General features: G+C 36.1%; 2 protein-coding genes across 6 annotated transcripts; one reads left to right on the forward strand and one right to left on the reverse strand.

The window, feature by feature from the left end:
* The first annotated feature begins 479 nt into the window (after positions 1-479).
* LOC132310784 (ABC transporter B family member 9) lies at positions 480-9,797 on the forward strand. 5 transcript variants are annotated; one of them, XM_059808713.1, is made up of 13 exons: positions 480-699; positions 4,130-4,184; positions 4,624-4,799; positions 4,993-5,214; positions 5,318-5,556; positions 5,778-6,303; positions 6,536-6,809; positions 6,908-6,993; positions 7,060-7,559; positions 7,652-7,880; positions 8,051-8,317; positions 8,410-8,673; positions 8,862-9,797. In XM_059808713.1, the coding sequence occupies exons 1-13, from the start codon at positions 481-483 to the stop codon at positions 9,501-9,503; spliced, it is 3,699 nt and encodes a 1,232-aa protein (XP_059664696.1). In that variant the 5' UTR covers position 480; the 3' UTR covers positions 9,504-9,797. The 5 variants fall into 5 exon arrangements, with proteins under 5 accessions (XP_059664696.1, XP_059664693.1, XP_059664692.1 ...); XM_059808710.1 differs by having other exon boundaries at positions 6,908-7,559; positions 8,410-8,688; XM_059808709.1 differs by having other exon boundaries at positions 6,908-7,559.
* Positions 9,798-10,077: 280 nt separating this feature from the next.
* LOC132310857 (SH3 domain-containing protein 3) lies at positions 10,078-19,440 on the reverse strand. Its single transcript, XM_059808716.1, has 11 exons — positions 19,157-19,440; positions 17,880-18,002; positions 16,411-16,480; positions 16,108-16,253; positions 12,343-12,444; positions 11,994-12,191; positions 11,838-11,900; positions 11,659-11,748; positions 11,186-11,260; positions 10,402-10,541; positions 10,078-10,296 (listed from the first exon to the last, which is right to left on the reverse strand). Exons 1-10 carry the CDS (start codon positions 19,214-19,216, stop codon positions 10,422-10,424), a joined length of 1,047 nt encoding a protein of 348 aa, XP_059664699.1. The 5' UTR covers positions 19,217-19,440; the 3' UTR covers positions 10,078-10,296; positions 10,402-10,421.
* Between the last annotated feature and the right edge of the window lie 1,254 nt (positions 19,441-20,694).

Raw genomic sequence — 20,694 nt, forward strand, 5'->3', positions numbered from 1 at the left:
ACTCTACAAAATTCAATTTAAGTATAATTGAGTATTATCCAAAACTTAACGAGTTTTTTTTAAGAGTAAATTGACATCCCTCTTCATAAATTTAATTAAAATTTGTACATTGTTGGTAGGGAGAGTAGTAGTACCCTATAAACTCTCGATGACCTGTGACTTCGAGAAGATATCACAGCAACAAACTTTACCCTCCGATTCACGTAACCAGCGGCAAAATAGGCGTTGGGTATATACAACTGCACACACAATATATATGTATATGTACGTATTCAATTGTCACAGACTCACCCTTGATTCTGAAAAGGGTCTCTCTGTGTGGCTCTCATGTTCCGTGTTATCTCCAAACTGGGTTTTATGTGATCGTTACAATCTCCAGGATCACAAACTGGTGTGGGTTTGTGATTATCAAACCATATACATATACACATATACACACACAGTGCAGGAAGAAGGAGGAGGAGATAAAACGTGAACAAGATGGCAGAGAAGAAAACCCGGAAAGCAGTGGATCAAAAAGTTCCGTTCTATAGGCTTTTTGCATTTGCGGATCGGCTTGATATTGCGTTGATGATCGTTGGTGGGGTTTGTGCTGCTGGGGCCGGCTTAGCAATGCCTTTCATGACTCTTATTTTTGGGGAACTTGTTAATTCTTTTGGTAGCTCAGACCCTAAACATGTTGTGCATGTTGTTTCTCAGGTACTCATTAATGATCCTGATTTATTATTATTATTATTATTATTTATTTTGTTGTTATTGTTGTTGTTAAAATGTTGGTTTGAGCTTATGACATTCCAATAATAATTATAAACCTTAGGTTTTTTTTTAACATTTAAAAAAATGGAGAGAAAAATGTGATTGAAACAAAACAACAAACACCCTCAAGTCGTAAGTGAATTTGGCTAAGAAGTGAGTTGTGTGTATATTTTATTTTTCTTGAGAAAATTAAGTGAATTGAATTGGGTTGTTGAGTTTTTCCCTGATTTTGAAGGAAACCATGGCTAAGTCCTGATAATTTAGAACAAAATGATGAAGAACGTGTTGAAGAACATGAATACCATGCATACCAATGGGCACCAGATGACATGATCTCTCTCCTTCAGTTCAAGCCATGTTAAGGGAAATATTGTGGGTTTGTGAGTTTGCGCTTGCTCGAACATAAGAGAAAACAACAAGCATATTTAAATGTGCATGCCTTCTAAAAAAATAAATTTATATTGGAGGGTTATTATCATAAAATTGCCATTGCGAGTTCATGTGACTCAGTTGTGGACTCATAGATTTTTACTTGATGGGACCAGATTAAAATAAATTTAAAATTTTCAGTGTCCAATTGATTATAGAAACAATGACAATATTAATGGAGGACGGTAGAGACTGAAATTGTGGGCATCTGATCATCTCTACTGTTGATGGTGGTATCTCTCTTTTGTTCTTTACTTTGTAAGAAAGATCGCTTTCTTTTAAAATTTTGCTCCACCTTCCAATTTAGTGGGCTACATAAGGAATAAATGTATATTTAAAATTTTTGTATGTTTTTGCTTAATAGAGAGAATTTGGTCTCACGAGTCCTTGCATTATTGAATTTTGGGTAAAGTGCAATAAACCCCCCTTATTATTAGGCAATTGCACAAAATCCCCCTAAATTAAGCATTGTCCCCCTGAACTATTAAAAAGTTGCATTTAAGGACAAAATTAAAAGTCACCGTCACCAGAGTTAACCGGATATAGAAGATTACCATTTTACCCTATGACCAAACGACGCCGTTTTATTGTTTTATCAAAATCTAATCTCAATATCCAATAGGAATCTGCCAACACATCACCATATATATATCACAAACACTACCTAACACTACTTCATGTTAGCAGCCAAACACCTCCTTACGCTCTCTCTCTCTCTACTCTCTCCATCTGTACGCTATCCTTATCCAGCAACAGATGAATCACCGACCAATCACAACCTCCGTCAATTGAACCAGCCAATGACCATCACCGGCGACAACCGCCGCCGACTCCGGATATTTTGATTGGAACCTGATTTGGCAGAGTAAAGATCTGGATTTTGCCGAACGTCCATCAATCGACCTATAACTCTCTCTATCTTGTCTCTTTCCACAATAATCCTAAATCTGGAATTCCACACCTCTGACTCCAATCTTCAACACCTGAGTAATTAACTTCTCCTTATAAAACTCTTCGACGAGCAACGGCCATGTCACAAACAAATTGCCGGCTGCGACACCAATTGGAGAACTTGAATTTGGAGAAGAAAAGAGTGGTGATCCGTGGTCTAGCTTTTTAAAAGGCCTCTGTTCAACTATATATATATATATATATATATATATATATATATATATATATATATATATTACGATAGTGACGGTCGGCTATGAAAAGTGCCCTCTGTTGAGTGGTGGTAAGGGGAGGCGATATTGCGCCGGCGTCGACGAGGCCGGTGGAGACTAGCGAAAGAGAGAAATTTTGGAGGCACGTCAAAGAAAGAAGCAAATAGGCAATTTTGAAAGGTGTATTTGAATTTTGTGAAGGGATCCATGAGATGGGTCTCAGGTCTGTCAAGTCTATGTAACTATATATAGGGACGGACCCAGCAGGGGACTAGGGGGGGCAGATGCCCCCCCTGAATTTTTAATATTTTCATTTTATACCCTAATGTTTTTAAAATTTATGAAAATGCCCCCCCTAAAATTACAATTCGCCCCCTATAACTCTCTCTATCTTGTCTCTTTCCACAATAATCCTAAATCTGGAATTCCACACCTCTGACTCCAATCTTCAACACCTGAGTAATTAACTTCTCCTTATAAAACTCTTCGACGAGCAACGGCCATGTCACAAACAAATTGCCGGCTGCGACACCAATTGGAGAACTTGAATTTGGAGAAGAAAAGAGTGGTGATCCGTGGTCTAGCTTTTTAAAAGGCCTCTGTTCAGACGGTCGGCTATGAAAAGTGCCCTCTGTTGAGTGGTGGTAAGGGGAGGCGATATTGCGCCGGCGTCGACGAGGCCGGTGGAGACTAGCGAAAGAGAGAAATTTTGGAGGCACGTCAAAGAAAGAAGCAAATAGGCAATTTTGAAAGGTGTATTTGAATTTTGTGAAGGGATCCATGAGATGGGTCTCAGGTCTGTCAAGTCTATGTAACTATATACAGGGACGGACCCAGCAGGGGACTAGGGGGGGCAGATGCCCCCCCTGAATTTTTAATATTTTCATTTTATACCCTAATGTTTTTAAAATTTATGAAAATGCCCCCCCTAAAATTACAATTCGCCCCCACTGGATTCTTTTTTTTTAGCATTTTATACTTCAAATTTTGATAATTTATGAAGATGCCCCACTATAATTATAATTTGCCCCACTGATTTTTTTTTTTTCATTTTATACTTAAATTTTTTTTAAATTTATGAAAAAAACCCTACTAAAATTACAAAAATAAACCCATCATATAATTTTGTACTCACAAATTAAAAATTCGCTCCCCCTCACCAAATTTTCTGGGTCCGTCACTGACTATATATATACATATACACACACACACATATATGACTTGTATATTTATTTCCTCTCTGTATCATGGTTTTAAGAGGGACGTTACTGATTGTTTAATGGTTGGAGAGTGTTTACAGAGACTGAGATCTTTATGAGAAAGATGGCGTTAGGGAAGGAAGTTATGGGGAGGTATGGTTTACTGTAGACTGAAAAAAAGGGTTCAATTTGGAAATTTATTAAATAAGGGTAAAATTGCCATTTTCAAATTACAGCATAGGCCACGTGCGCATTTTACGGACAAAACCTGCCGGAACAGTGTTGCCTGGTGTTTATTGCAAAAATTGAAATAGTTTAGAGGGTTTATTGTTAAAATAAAAGTTCAGGGGGATTTTTAGGGAGAGAGAGTAAAGTTTAGGGGGGTTTTTTTGCACTTTACCCTTGAATTTTTTTCGACTGACAAACGGAATGAGCAAAATCAGACATCAAGGACAGAGCACTACTGTGTTCCTGGCTCAGCCATTGAATGTCTCATGATATGATTTAATATGTACACTAGTCTATATACATATTACGTGCTTATGTGTGTGTATAATGAATAACAATGTACTTGATTTTCAGATAGCCATCAGGTTCTTTTACTTGGGTATTGGTGTCGGCATCTCTGCATTCCTACGTAAGTGCAGATTAAATTTTTACTCTCAGCAGCATTTATTTTAGTCTCTTTCGCTCTTGCACAAATGCAAATTTTTTATTTTCTTGGGTGTGGGTGGGATAAAATTTTTTGAATATATTTTGGTTAAAATTTTGGACTTTTTGTGTATTAAAGATTTGGGCATGGGATACATAAAACCAAAAGTGTACTATGCTTAGATTCAAGGTTGGTGCATGATTAAGGCTTTAACATAGGTATCAATGAATATGAATGTACACTTTATGCCAATGAATTTGAGAGCTTGTTTGACTCCATGTCATGTGAAAGCAATGTGTTCTTTGCTAAGCAGCCCATATAAGAAACATGCCACAATCTTGATTTTGAGCTTGTTGCAAGCCTCTTTTTTTTCAAATTTAGATTATACACTCAATAAAGATTAACTTATTGTCATCCACTACAGAGGTGACGTGTTGGACAATAACGGGGGAGAGACAGGCAGCACGCGTACGAGAACTGTACTTGAAAACAATATTAAGACAGGACATTGCATTCTTTGATACTGAAACAACAACAGGTGAGGTCATTGGGAGAATGTCTGGCGATACGATTCTAATTCAAGAAGCCATGGGTGATAAGGTTAGAATCTGTTCTTTGCAACATGCTAGTATGATTGCTACATGAATGTCATGACAAGGTGACAATTAGTTTGTCAATTACAACATAGTTTCATTCGTTTGTCATGCTATTCTATGTCTTCTCTAGTTTTACTTGAAACACACACACAGCATGCAATCTAGATGAAAATTAGTGATAAAATTAGCTATGACAGGTCGGGAGGTTCATACTAAACATGTCAACATTCATTGGCGGCTTTGCAATTGCATTTATACAAGGATGGCGTCTAGCAATAGTCGTGATTGCGTGCATTCCTGCTATGGTTGTTGCTGGAGGAGTTATGACAATGGTCATGATCAGAATGTCAAGCCGTGGACAAATTGCTTATGCAGAAGCTGGAAATGTAGTTGAGCAAACAGTAGGAGCCATTAGAACGGTAAGGCACTACATTGAATACACAAATTTGAATGTTCTAGCTTATAACTTTGTTACTGAAACTCCTCGACTTGCATGATACATACTCTTGGTAAATGTATTAGGTTGCGTCCTTCACCGGGGAGAAGTTAGCCATAAGTAAGTACAATAGCAACCTACAACCTGCCTATGTTGCAGCTGTTCGACAAGGGTTAGCCTCAGGAGGGGGAATGGGTGTTATCTTGGCGATTATGTTCTCCACTTATGGATTGGCCGTTTGGTATGGATCCAAGTTGATCATAGAGAAAGGATACAATGGCGGAAAAGTCATCAATGTCATGATGGCACTCGTGATGGGAGGAATGTAAGTATAATATTGCATTTGTGTAAAGTGTAAGATGATATTTTATTTCCACAAACACTTTACTGATTTATTCTGTTTACTGCTCTACATACTCAAGGCACTTATCAATAGCACTTTAGGACATCTAAATAACATTACCCTCCAAACATATTTATTCATATGTGATCATCTCTTATCAGTTTCTCTCTCATGCATCTTTATATGTTTTGCTCTTGGATCAGGTCATTGGGACAGACAACCCCAAACTTGGGTGCATTTGCAGCAGGGCAAGCTGCAGCGTACAAAATGTTTGAGACAATCAAACGTAAACCAAAAATTGATGTATATGACGCTAGTGGTATTGTATTGGAAGACATCAAGGGTGAAATTGAACTAAGAGATGTGTACTTCAGATATCCAGCAAGACCTGACGTGCAAATATTTTCTGGATTCTCATTACATGTTCCAAGTGAATCAACTGCGGCTTTAGTGGGGCAAAGTGGAAGCGGGAAATCAACGGTGATAAGTCTTTTAGAAAGATTTTATGATCCTGATGCCGGTGGCGTATTTATAGACGGTGTAGATATGAAGAAGTTTAAACTCAAATGGATTAGAGAGAAGATGGGGCTAGTTGGTCAGGAACCTGTCCTGTTTGCAACTTCTATAAGGGAGAATATAGCATATGGGAAGGAAAACGCCACCGATGAAGAGATTAGAACAGCAATTGAGCTTGCTAATGCTGCAAAGTTCATCGATAAGCTGCCCGAGGTAAATCTAGTTTTTTCTTCTTGGGAATTTACGACCTTCTATATTGTGTCATGAAAGAAGATGTTCAATTTTAGCAGTTTATGACAACAATGGCATTTCCATTTTTATTCCTGAATAATGGATAAACAAGATATGTCTTGTTAATATACATAATATATACACAAACACACACCATTCAAGTATTTTTAGCTTCTGAGCAAGTAATCACACTACAGCTCACATATGTTTACAGAGGCTGAACACAATGGTAGGTGAGCATGGAATAGCGCTATCAGGTGGACAAAAGCAAAGAATAGCAATAGCAAGAGCAATTTTGAAGAACCCAAAAATCCTCCTCCTTGATGAAGCAACAAGTGCGCTGGATGCCGAGTCAGAACGTATTGTGCAAGATGCGTTGGTAAAAATCATGTCAAACCGGACAACTGTGGTAGTTGCACATCGTTTGACAACAGTCAGAAATGCAGACATGATAGCAGTGGTGCAAACTGGGAAGCTTGTGGAGCAAGGTAACACCATATCACTTATTTCATATTTGAAAAGTTGATCATCATTGGCCACTTTGTTCACTAAGTATACGTTTTTTTTTCTTGAAATTGAATGTTAGGTACTCATGCTGAGTTGATCAAAGATCCAGATGGGGCTTACTCCCAGCTAGTTCGCTTGCAAGAAGGGACTAATCAAGCTGAAGAAGCACAAGGGATCGATCCAGATGATGTTAATACAAGTCTGGATTCTGTAGATGTAACAATGGGTAAGTCTGGAAGCGCGAGATCGATGGGGAGATCCGTAAGCAGAGGCTCATCAGGTAGCCAGCGGTACTCTGTCAGACAAAGTTTTGGTACTCTCGGTCCCACTGGAGATGAGGAGGAGAATACTGAGAAAAAAGATACCGTTAAGCAGAAGCGTCGCAAATTTTCCCTTAGATGGCTAGCCTGCCTAAATAAACCTGAGGTCCCAGTTTTGCTACTTGGAACTATTGCTGCAGCCATACATGGTGTAACCTTCCCTGTATATGGACTCCTAATATCATCAGCCATTAAGACATTTTTTGAACCTCCAAACGAATTAAAGAAAGATTCAAGGTTCTGGGCACTCATGTTCATCGGTCTGGGAGTCCTTAATCTGGTAGTCTTGCCACTGCAGAGCTATATGTTTGCCATTGCAGGGGGTAAATTGATCCAACGAATTCGTTCCCTCACATTCGAGAAGGTTGTGTATCAAGAAATTAGTTGGTTTGATGACCCCGCAAATTCAAGGTGCGTTAACCAATTAGTAATGCTCAAATGCTCCTCCCATTTTTGAACACTTTGTGACACCCACCCATACATACTTTTTATGTTACATTCAGTGGTGCTGTTGGTGCGAGGCTATCTACTGATGCTACAACGGTGCGGAGTATTGTTGGTGATTCCCTGGCCACCATTGTCCAGAACGCAGCAACAATAATAGCTGGAGTTACCATTGCATTCACAGCTAACTGGATATTGGCATTCATCATTCTAGCTGTGTTGCCGTTGGTGGGCGTGCAAGGGTACTTTCAGATGAAATTCTATAAAGGGTTCAGCGCAGATGCCAAGGTTAGTCTAAACCGCCAAATATTGGAATCAAAGCCTTGTACGGCAAACACTATGGCATCTAAATGGGAAGAATGGAATGAAGGGATCTAAGTTTTTATTGCTTCTTGTCATCTGTTTAACACCCTAGCTGCTGCTGGATCAACTAATAAGAATGTTGTAAATGTTTGTAGGTGATGTATGAAGAAGCCAGTCAAGTTGCAAATGATGCCGTTGGCGGCATCAGAACAGTTGCATCGTTTTGTGCTGAGGAGAAGGTGATGGATATGTTCCAAAAGAAATGTCAAGCCCCCATGAAAAAAGGAATTAGGCTGGGAGTTGTCGGTGGATGTGGTTTCGGCTTTGGTCAATTTGCACTGATGTGCACAAATGCATTCAGTTTCTACATTGGATCTATACTTGTGCAACATAATAAAGCAACTTTTGCCGAAGTTTTCAGGGTCTAAAGACTGCTTGCTTTCTTCTAATTTTCTGTTTACTGAAACTTCCTTTGTTTCTAATTTTAACACCCCCTCCCCCCCTATGCCTACAGGTTTTCTTTGCTTTGACAATGACTGCACTTGGGATTTCCCAGGGTACCGCTTTGACTCCAGACTTAAACAAAGCTAGGGAATCCGCTGCCTCCATTTTTGAAATTCTCGACAGGAAGTCCAAGATTGACTCGAGCAGTGACGAGGGCACAACGCTAGCAACTGTAAACGGTAACTTATTGTTGCAGAATGTCTCCTTTAGTTATCCAACACGCCCCGATATCCAAGTTTTCAGAGATTTGTGCTTAACCATGCCCCCTGGAAAGGTACTCACCAGCTATTCTTCTTTTAGTTTTTCTCATATTGACCTTCTTCATCCATTATCATATATATATGACCATTCAGAAATGGACCTTTGAATGGTCAAGTTGAGATATACAGAATCTATTTCATACTACAAAATGCAGCTCTCTCTCTCTCTCTCTCTCTTTGATGGCTTAAATTTTGTTTGTAGACTGTTGCTCTTGTTGGAGAGAGTGGCAGTGGGAAGTCTACAGTAATCAGTCTAATAGAGAGGTTTTATGATCCCGACTCCGGCCATATTTATCTCGATGGAGTTGAAATTCGCAAGTTCAAGCTAAGCTGGCTACGACAGCAAATGGGGCTGGTAGGCCAAGAACCCGTACTCTTCAATGAAACACTCCGCACAAACATAGCTTATGGCAAGCAAGGAGGCGCCACTGAAGAAGAGATCATTGCGGCCACAAAAGCGGCAAATGCATACAACTTCATATCAGCATTGCCACAGGGTTTTGACACGTCGGTTGGGGAAAGAGGAGTGCAGTTGTCCGGTGGGCAGAAGCAGCGAATTGCCATTTCAAGGGCAATCCTTAAAGACCCAAGGATCCTTTTACTTGACGAGGCAACAAGTGCATTAGATGCAGAGTCAGAGCGCGTGGTGCAGGACGCGTTAGATAGAGTAATGGTGCACAGGACAACCGTCGTCGTTGCTCACCGGCTCACCACCATTAAAGGGGCTGACATAATCGCAGTTGTGAAGAACGGTGTGATTGCAGAGAAGGGAACACATGATGTGCTTATGAATATAAACGATGGCGCTTATGCTTCTCTTGTAGCCCTTCACATGACCTCTTGAAAGTAGCAGAAAGAAGAGTTCAAAACAGCTGCATTCTGTTGTTGAATGCGCAGAAATCTGCCACAATGCATTATTAGTTTTGCTACGATAGTCCATGTATCGTGCAGATTTTATTTTTCTTTTTGGTAGGTAACACCATTTTTTTTATTTTTTATTTTTTTTGAGTAATGACACAAAAATTGATTTTTTTTTGGGTTTGACCCTGATGCATAGAGTCCAAGGAGTCTTTTTGTCAGTAGGGATACGAATAGACTCTCATTAAAGATTTAACATTTACAGTTTTGGAGCTGCCAAAGAGCATGAAATAACCAAGAAATTGAAGCTACTTATAATTTTACCTCTCTTTATTTTAACCACATAAAACAAGAGGGAGGAGAAAATTAGCTTCACATAATGACTAAATTTAAACCCCAAAAAATCTATTAGAAAAAACACCCACTTCACCACCTCTCCTCTCCCCCATTAATACTCGTTCTCTTCTACAAGGAAAATCAAACTATATATATATAGAGAGAGAGAGTCTCTGTATGTACTGTGTGATAAATCTCTCCTCTAGTATTAGGACTCAATAATAAATCATCTAATAATTACCTTCCTTCGCAAAGCATCATAATACAAATATTGATCCAGATTTTATATATCATTTACCAAAATAATAATAATAATAACAACAACAACAACAATAAGAAAAAATAAAGAAATCAACAATTGTGGTGGTATATTTCAGAAGGAATTTGAAAGAGTACATGCGCATAATGAACTATATAAACTTTTTTGCATCAACCAGAGTCTCCTACATAAATCAGAACACAAGAATTACTAAACAATTTATGAAATATGAATATATTATATACTAGAGCCACGGTCAGGATCAATTTAAGGAGATCAAGTACAGTACCTAAACACTAGGGCACAAATTTAGTAAATATCAGCAGACCCATTACTGTTGGGAATCCTGTGGCGCTTCTCTACATATGCTGATGGAAACCACCCAGCTCTCCCTTTACATTCTCCTTCTGACCATCCCGATGAGCTCACCTGAGCAAATCCATGGTGTTCGCAGAATACCCAATAAACAAACCATCAATCTTTAATATTGCAAAAGATAGCTTGATTAATTATCTACCAAGCGCGCGCACACACACAGGAATTATATTGCTCTTGTACTAAGGGTCAGTGACTTGATACAGGAAATTCCAAGTAAATTTGAAAAGAAACAAAATAAGAAATTGTCTTGAAACAAATTGGAGGCATTGGATAACAATACGAAAAAAATTCCGTTACAAAAGGGGGGAGGGGGGGTGGGGGGTAAAGAAGGAAAACTTGTTTCTTGTAAGTTCCAACTAAACATTTGACTTAAATCATTTATGGAAGCTTTTGAATGTTTTTTGAGTCATAAGAGTCCTATGTGTAATTTAAGAGAGCTCCCCAACAATTTGAGTGGAAACGGGATACAGTTCTGAAAAAAGGCTATAACTATTAGACATCATATGGAAATATATGGTTGTGCTGCAAGCTAATCATTTTCTTTAAAAGTTTTCACCTAGAAAAATCATTTCACATCAACACAGTGATAGGAAAGTTAGATTCCTTCATTGTTTCCAACAAAGGACCAACGTGACTTGGCAGCGTAAATGCAAGAAAGGAAAAAAAAAAAAATTCTTGAAGAAGATGAGGAAAACCTTCCGGACAACAACATAGTCGCCCACTGCCAAGCTCAGTTCCTTCTCAGATGATGCATCAAAAGCATGCACTGCCTGCAGGATGAAAAATATAAAACTTTAATCAATCATGCTCAAATGAGTATTTACCTTGTGGTTTGCTGGGTAGCCAAGGATTAATTTCAGTGGCATCCTTTCGGGGAAACCAACAAGAGGATGACAATATAACGTAGTCAAATAATATCGATAGGATTCTACCCTTTCAACCATCAAACGACCTTTTTACTTTTTTCTTAAACGTGCTTTTGCTTTTCCCTTGAGGATTTACTTCCATAGTAGAATTGCTCGTCACTATGACACCAAAATATGTTCTGAAGATTTATCTAGAAAGCTGCTCTAACAGTTTTATGCAAAAGCTAATAAAATATACTTTCTTAAATCTAGGGATGAACACATATTTTCATGGTCCAAATTTTGTGAAGTTTAGAAGATACCTCAGCCAAGAAGTACTTTGTTTTCTCTGAGAAGTGGTTAGAGGGAATTACAGGAGGAGCAGACTCTTTCCTTTGTTTCTCCGAGACCATCTATCACCAAATTCAGATCATCACATAAACATAGATTGCTTTAGTATATAATTATTTCTTTGCTGGAAAGAAAGAAAACAGACACTCACCTCAGCTTCAACCTCACCAAGAATAGCAGCTACTCTCTCATGATATGTCTTTTCTCCATCAACCTTCAAAAGCACAAACTTAAATTAACATAAAATCCCACTGATAATCTGCGCCAAAAGAGAATATCAACTCCATAGGATAATGTGCATATATACCATTGCGACAAGCCTCTGGAATGTCAGCCTCTGCTGCTGTGATTCTACAGCAGCCAATGCAGCAGCTGCTTCTTTACCCAGAACTGCCATGTTGGCTTTAATTTCCTGCATTTTAGCTTCTGCGGCATGTAGCTTTGACACATTTTCAGGACTAGGAAGTTCCCTAACACGTGCTTGTCTTCTGGAAACCTCTGCTGCCTGTTTACTTTATATGGTCAATTAGAATTGTAAGATTATAAGACCAATGATCTAGGATTAAATATTAAGTGAATATAAACTGTAGGTTCATGCAGCTGCTTTACTTTGCATTGTCTTTTCTCATTTATAGGAATCCCGACTGTCTGATTACCTGTGTCTCTGCTTCTTGTCTCATTCGACTATAACGTTGAGCCAGGTGACGAGCATCCTCCAAAGGAGCACCAATTATCATTGCTCTCAAGGGTTCTAAGATCTGGAAAATAAGAACTGTTGAGGTCATGCTCTTATTTATATAGTTACAATGATTAGACAAATTTTCAATCTGACTAAAATAAATTGGGATAAACAAATCAATTATTGGGTGGTCATTTTGGGTAGTGTTTCATTTGCTTCCACAAAAACCAATAGTTTAATGACAGAGGAAAGATGGGGAAAAAAAAGGGACGATAGAAGAGGGAGGGAGGGAGGGAGGGAAGGGGAATATAGTCATTTAAAGAGAGGACAAGAAAACAATTAACTCCATTCTAATAGTGTTTTCCTGGAACACTCAGACAGTATTTAAAGTATCGTTTGGATCCGACACTGCAAGGCATATGTAATACGCATTGGCTTCAGCTGGAAAATGAGAGCAATAAATTATCCAATTTAATAGTGATCGATTTTATCAAGAACCCAAACAACCTTAATTAGGGGTTAGAATGGAGTGGATCTAGAGCAGAATCATATGAATCCAAGTTCGAATCTCCCTTTCTTTTTTAGGATCCATAGCCGGATCCGAATTTGAATCAAACTGCATGGACATGATCTATATCCAACCCATATAGATATAGTACAAATAGGATCCTAATATAGTTAAATATGCTTTATTAGGGTCAGATCGGGGGTAAATCCGATCCAAATCCTTATGACCCATATTCATATCCGGTCAGAATCAGTGATGGACCTTTCCCGAAATATCCATATCGGACTCATTTTGGAATTCGAATTCAAAGTTAAAATTCAAATCTGCTAAAATGGACTTCAAATTGAATTGGATCCCATGTCAAATCCGCTATATTTTAAACCCTAGCCTTAATATTCATCCTCAACTCTATACATTAATGGCAAATTTTGACATGACACCAACACAACTCATATCCAAAAAGAAATTACTAAATTTGGATTGACATTAAAGTCATAATTGTGCCAACCCGATTAAGCCATTAAATTAATTGTGTCGTGTTCAGGTTCGCAGACTCAACTCATTTAACCCATTTAACTAATTGTTAACTCAAATCGACTCCTCACATGTTTCAACGTTTATAATAGATATGACATTCAAATTCGTATGGTACTATAGTGAAACCTTTGGTTAATTGTGCATCTTTTTTTCATTGGCAAAAAACACACCCACACACCCACTTTTTGCCCCTATGGGGACTTGAATCCTCGACCTTCTACTTTGGAAGGTGGGGAAGTACCGCTAGACTACAAGGCCCTTGGTAATTGTGTATTTTATAGATAAAATGAAATTAATATTTTAAAACATCTAACTCTTAGAGGAGATAAGGTGTATAATAGAATAGAATGGAGAAAGAGAATCCATGTGGCCGGCCCCATTCATTTGGAAAAAGGTGATGTTGAAATGAAATTAAGAAGTCATTCCATAATTTTTTATTTAATTATTATTTTTTGTATATATTTGAATTTTAATTTTTTTTAAAGAAAAAAATAGTAAATAAATTGTTAAATCAGTCATGTCTTGTTACAACTTATAGGTCATATGACCCATTTATTAAATAAGTTAAACAGGTCATGTTATCGTTATGTTACCTTTTTAATAAACGGGTCATGCTTGTGTCATGGCTCACTGAACCATTTACTAAACGCTCATGTTATGGTCAACCCATATAATAGAATACTTTTTTTGACACGACAAGAATACGCCCGTTAACACAAATCTCCACCACTTCAGTACACACATACTTCTAATGATATTTTTTCATTGCCACTTAAAGCAACCCATATCTGGGGGCTAACAGATTTACAATCCAATTCAGGCCACGAATCATAGATCAGGAATTAGTTTCAACTCTCAAAAGCTTTTTACAGTGGACTTCAAAGCATATATAAGTAGTATATCTATATAGGGACCAAAGTCACACACAAACTATTGTTTTCAGTAATTTTTAATTTTTCAACATTACAGGGAGCTCATAGTTCATGGAGAATAAATAAAATTCAAATTTGAAGATGCTGGGTTCAAGTCAATTGATTGTACAACGTATCTCATCTTAGCATAGTGCTTCCTTTTTCTATAATTTTATATTATTCTCTTAATTTGATGGATGAATAAAAAATAGATGAAGACAAAGCTCAATGAACTTGGAAATATCATGTTTCTGTAATTTCTTCTTATTATCATAGATTTTAACTTTTAATTTTCTATAATTTTATATTACTTCTCTTTATTTGTAAAATGTTCCTTGCGTTACTTCTATTTTTAAAATGCTACTCACATAATTTGATGGATGAATAAAAAATAGATAAAGACAAAGCTCAATGGACTCGGAAATATCGTGTTTGTGTAATTTCTTCTAATTTTCATAGATTTTAACTTTTAATTTTTGTTTCTTTAATGAAAATATATTTCTCAGATTAAATAGATAGTAAAAAGTGAAGTAAAAATTAACAATTATGGTAAGGTTTTTTTTTTTTTTCAATAAGTAAAAACTGAAGTAAAAAATTAAAAGCCAGTAAAAAAACATTATTTACAAATTAATCTCTTTTTTTTTAGTAAGGTCTAAAAATACTAATAAAGTTTTCAACAATATTGACATGAATAAAAAATACAGGTAAAGTTGATAAGCCAATCATATGAATAGATGCTTCTCTATTTGGAAACCGAAACCAAAACTGTAATCTTATCTAAAAATGTGAGCTCAAAAATAACTTATAATCTTTCTTTTCATTTTAAACGTATAATGTCTTAAGAAGCATGAATACAGACACAGGATGTGGAAATTACATGAACAAACATCGCATATCTTAAAAAGGTAGGACAACATGACAAGGAAAAGATACGTTTTTCATATAAAAATGTATTATATACTACAAATAAATATTGATGATTGTAACATGAAATTTATAGATTACAAATAATATAATCACAATCATCCCTGTCGCACATAGGAAGATTTGATAAATACATGATATATATTTGTATGCATGTCTTTATATATGCATGTAGATGTGCATATGTATATATATGCACACAATTTGACGGCTCCTCTCCTACTCGCATACTCACTCCTTCAACAAAACCTTTCTATTTCTTTACCTTTTCAATATGGTCATACATTATATAGATTTTATATAAACCTTGAATTTGAAATTTCTATCAATTCTTACCGTTTTCCATGCTAACATTAAGTATTAACCAATAAATGTCCAGGGTTTACTGGTCACGTGTTAACTACATGTACAGGAAAGTGTCAGTCGTGTCCAAAATGAGGAATTCTATTTTAAAGTTATGGACAGATTAAATATGTGTTCAACATGTGCATGGGAGTATAAAAAAGTGTCCGACACGAACGTGGTTCCTTCTAACAAATATTAGATAAGAGATCAACCTCACATATATGATTCAACCCCACATAACCTAGAAGTATCCCTCTAACATCTTATTCCACGACTAAAAAGATGGAAATCGGAACTCTAGTTGGACAATCAGAAGAAGAACCAGTGATCTAATTACTTAATATTTAACTAATTAGCATCCCAAAGGAAGTCAAAGTGAAAACATTGTATGTATTCTCTTATCATCCAGAATTACTGATAAATTATATATACTTATATGATAAAAATAGAAAACAAACAAATAACTATAAATAAAGTAATAGCAATTCGGTTAATTATATATAAAGACAAAACCAACCTGTGAAAATAATAGCCGATTCAAGTCTTCTTGCTCTTTTTCAACATGTTTGCGGGCATCACCGTATATAGATGCAGCCTTAGCTAGAATGTTGTCGTGGTCATTCTCAACTCCATATTTGCAACAATCCTCGGACAACTTGTTTCCTAACAACCATGATGCTCAGAAAGAATTGATTCAAATACATAAACAGACCATTATGAAACAACAATCTTTAATCCACAAAGAAGATTTATACAGAGCTAATCTCTTGGTTCACCAAATTAAATAAATATACGTCCCAATATGCTTATATGCTTATACCTGCTTCAATATGCCTATACCCTATAGCTGAAAATGTTTCCGCTGCTTTAACAACTTCTTTCTGAAATTCCTGCAGAAATGTTTATGTAACACATCCAGAAAATCAATCTAACAAATATCACAAGTTCACACTAGAATGGAAATAAAGCCAAGCAAAACATTCTAGGAACGCAAGATAAGGGACCTGTATCCAGAGAAGGAGAACTTTCCCCTTCTTAAAATTAGAATATATATATATATATATATATTCCAAGAATTATTAAAATCAGGGTTCAATTAAATATTTCAATTTTTAAACCGTACTCACTATGACTCACATAATAGGTCATTTTGGATGGGATATTCAAACAACCGTATTCTATATCTGAAATGATGCACAATTTAATTCTTGTTACGTGTCACTATCCATGCAAAAGAAGTCATTTTGGAGGGGATATGAGAATGCCGCACTATCCTCTACATTCTCATGGTGGTGGGATCAATACAGGATAAGGGCTAGTCCAGTGCACAAGGCTCCCGCCAATGCAGTCTGGGGAGGGTCAGATATGCGCAGTCCTACCTCCACATGCGGAGAGGAGACCTCCAGGTCAAAGTGGAGCAACCTTACCGTTGCTCCAAGGCCCAGATGGGATCAATGCAGGATGCTAACAAAAAATTTCACTATGATCCATTCATTAAATTCTCATGCCCCAAAAATTCCAGCTAAGTTGAACCTAAGATAAAATCTCTGCCATCAGCACCAACTGCAAAGTCATGAAATGATGCACACTCAATGATCTATACCAAGTCTAACAAAAAAATCCTTCCATCTTTGCATCCTTATATACAAAATTATTATATAAGGCTAGAAATAATCCCTAGTATGAGGCTAAGAGCCCAACCACACCAAATATCATTCAAAGTGACAATATATTTCCATTTCCTTCACATAAGTAACCCACCCTTTTCAAAATTGTCCATATCCCTCATTCTTTACCAAAACGGAACTTGTAGAAACCTCTCACACTTATGGACCAAAGCCCATCAATGCTTCCACAGGCTAAATGAGAAGGAGAAGGCTCCGTTCCTATAAGGAATCAAACTCCAAATTCGTAAGGTTCACTAGATCACTTGATTTAACTCTTTGCATTTCAGCAAAATATAAATATAATAGCTAAATCCCCCTTCTTTATGTTTGCCAACTAGGTAACAATAGCAACACAACCCTAGGAAAGATTCCTCAGAGTTAAACATTGAAGCATATAGAACTATTGCTTTAAGGATTTCACCAAATGTCTTTAATACATTTAAGGCGTATATATACATTTCCCACCATGACTCCCACTAAAAATGATGTACAATGAAATTTCATTCAGTTAGCAACCAAGAAATAATATAAGTTATGGCACCACATACAAATAAGTAAACAATATCAGTTTGCATTGGCGACCTAAAGAAGTCTTAATGATAAACAAGTCATACTTCTTTACCTTTCCTGCACGAGTAGACCTGTACAGTTTCTCTAGTTGCTGGTGTCTATGCATCTCAACTTCATCGATAACAATCACATCTGAACTTTCATAACCAGTTCCACTAAACTGCTTTATTACAGCCTGAAATTCCAATATTCTCATAAATAATCAATAAACAATAATTATTTAAAATGAAAAAATGAAAATTGTCTACTAAGATTTAAGACAAGCACAGTTTGGGTCTCTAACTTTATTTCTTATGATATATATATATATATATATATATATATATATATTTTTAGAAAACCTTAGGACTGCTTAAACGTTAGTTGGTAATTGGTTCTACAACGGTCCTTTCTCTCTCCTGTTTATTGGAATCTTGTTATGACAGTCCCATGAAACTATAGTAAATGTAGAGTAACAAACAATTAAGTTTCAGTTCTGTCTGATAAATTTTTCCAAGTCTGATGTCAACTAAAATTTCATTAGTTCATAGATTTTTCAACAACATATATATATATTTCAATCTTGCACATAAGATAAACACCCACTCTCCGTGACATTATTTAATGAGGAATGCTATCAGGAGGTTTATCAAGAGCCCTAAGCTCGAGAAATTTTTACATGATCCTGGCCAATCACAACTCGACAGCACTTTTCAACGGTAGAATTGAAACACTTTTCAGTAACATCCTTTTGGCTTTTACTTAACCTTCACAAATGTCGACATTCTTCTCCATCAGTGGTCAAACTAAAGGGATTTGATAACTGCTCAAGAAAGCAATCTCTTGATAGCATTACTCTTATTTTACATGAACCAAAACATGTAGGGTTTATATCATCACAGCTATCAACAAAAAGGACATAAAATGTTGAAACATAAGATATAATCTAATGTACTCTGTCACCAACATCAAGATTACATAGCACAATTCTCACTATCAAAAGGGCAGTTACCCCATAAATCTAGAACTTTAATTTCATTATTTCAAGTTATAATCCTCATAGTAATATTTCAATAATAAAGCATAACTCAACCTGCACAGTGAATTTCCAATATAACCAGATTCATCCGAAATTGATTAGGGCAGATAAAAACTAAGTTATCTGATTAATTTGTCGCCAGAAAATAAATTAGACAAAGATAAAATATTGAATCTTGTGTCGTGTTTAATTTCCAACAACCACACCGAACCTCAGCTAGTGGATTACCAATAGGTTACACAACTTCAATTTCTTTCCGTTTCATATATTTTCTCAGCAAACAAACGGGAAAAAAGCAATAGAAATGGTACCTGTTGTTGTTTGGCGACTTGGTCTCTGAGCTTACTCGCTTGCTTCCTCAAAGCGTCCATTGTGAGTGCTCCCTAGTGGTTTTGCAGCTAAAAACAACTGATTTTTAGGTCACCGGATAATGTTTCGAGCTTCGATTCAACGAAGATGTTGTCAGATAATCAGATCTGACGAGTATGAAATTGTAGATTGCTGTGACTCTTCGTGTACAATACAATCTGTTGTTGTTCTTCACTCTGTTTAATCATACAATAGAATATTGGCATTGATTTAGGGATTGTGTGGGGCTAAGGAGTACGTCTTCCTTGACTTTTGAGCGCGGTGAAAAATCATTTATATTCAACGTCCATGATTGACGGGCCCACTGAATCACAATTTTTTAATTGCAGTCATTGTGAACTCACATTTATAAGGATTTTCTTTTTTTTTTTTTTCTACTTTTATGGCGATGGGTCACTAATAATTTGTCATCCGACAGTTTTTCCTTTCTACAAAAACAGAAAAACTGAGGAATTTTTAAAAAAAATTAATTTAGTTTTTATTAAAACAATGATCCATTTTTCAAATTCGAAAATGACGAAGTGAGGGGAATTAATTCTTGAACAGTTTGAGTGGAAATGCTCATAATTCGATGGACATTGTGATTATATATAAAAAATAATTACTGGTACAATTTAGTAAAAAAAATTTGCGAAATCAAACCTACAAAGTGTGATTTTATCTAAATCATTATAAAGGAATGAAGTTTGATTACTAATTATTTAAAAAAATATTATTATTATTCTAGAAAAAGGGTAGACAAGGGATTTTATTACATTTAATGATTGAAATTGGATAATGTACAGTTTCGATTATTAATAGCAACAATATTGCTGCTTCATCCATATCATTAGGTCAGAAGAGTTTGACAAATTTGACACCCAAAATTATTTAAGATAGAACTTGGATTTTTTTCTTTCTCTATTGGGTAATAATTTACACTGTTTATACTATAATTTTACATCATTTATATATATATATATATATATATATATATATATATATTATGGCAACCGCAACCACCCAAAATAAAATCAAGAATCACAACAAAAAATAAACACACTACACAAAAAAAAATAAACACACTACACAAAAAACATAAAGAATTATTCGTGGTTCAACAATCTACATCCACGGTTAAGATCTAGTGAAAGTCTTCACTATTGTAAAATTGGAGGTTACAAATTTTCAACCTCTCACTTTGTTTCTGTCAGAATTTTGGAGTGTCTCTTTTACACCACTCTAAATCCTAAGCGCCCTTATATATCGGGTTACAAGAGACTAATTTTGGTCCATGAGCAAAAAACAGATCAAAAATTTTTCCCTTTGTTGAGTCGCGTTACCAAATTTGAATCACAACATCATAATATATATATTGCACTGTGATGTAATGTTTTACACTAATAATACATTCGCCACCTAAGTCACATAATTTTTTAAAATTGATGCAACGTGTAAGTCATAGGACTTTCTAAACTGGTGCCGCTCTTATGCTTTGCTG

The sequence above is a fragment of the Cornus florida genome, unplaced genomic scaffold (genome assembly GCF_030987335.1).
Source record: "Cornus florida cultivar Cherokee Brave unplaced genomic scaffold, ASM3098733v1 CherokeeBrave_3.0.0_Hap2_Chr01, whole genome shotgun sequence".
Classification (NCBI taxonomy): domain Eukaryota; kingdom Viridiplantae; phylum Streptophyta; class Magnoliopsida; order Cornales; family Cornaceae; genus Cornus; species Cornus florida.

Coding starts and splice junctions, on each gene's coding strand:
- LOC132310784 (XM_059808710.1), top strand. CDS start 481: ATGGCAGAGAAGAAAACCCGGAAAGCAGTGGATCAAAAAGTTCCGTTC. Junction 7,560..7,651: donor GATGACCCCGCAAATTCAAG/GTGCGTTAACCA, acceptor TGTTACATTCAG/TGGTGCTGTTGGTGCGAGGC. Junction 8,318..8,409: donor CTTTTGCCGAAGTTTTCAGG/GTCTAAAGACTG, acceptor CTATGCCTACAG/GTTTTCTTTGCTTTGACAAT.
- LOC132310857 (XM_059808716.1), bottom strand. CDS start 19,216: ATGGACGCTTTGAGGAAGCAAGCGAGTAAGCTCAGAGACCAAGTCGCC. Junction 18,003..19,156: donor AAGTCGCCAAACAACAACAG/GTACCATTTCTA, acceptor TTGGAATTTCAG/GCTGTAATAAAGCAGTTTAG. Junction 11,261..11,658: donor CAAAGTACTTCTTGGCTGAG/GTATCTTCTAAA, acceptor TTCATCCTGCAG/GCAGTGCATGCTTTTGATGC.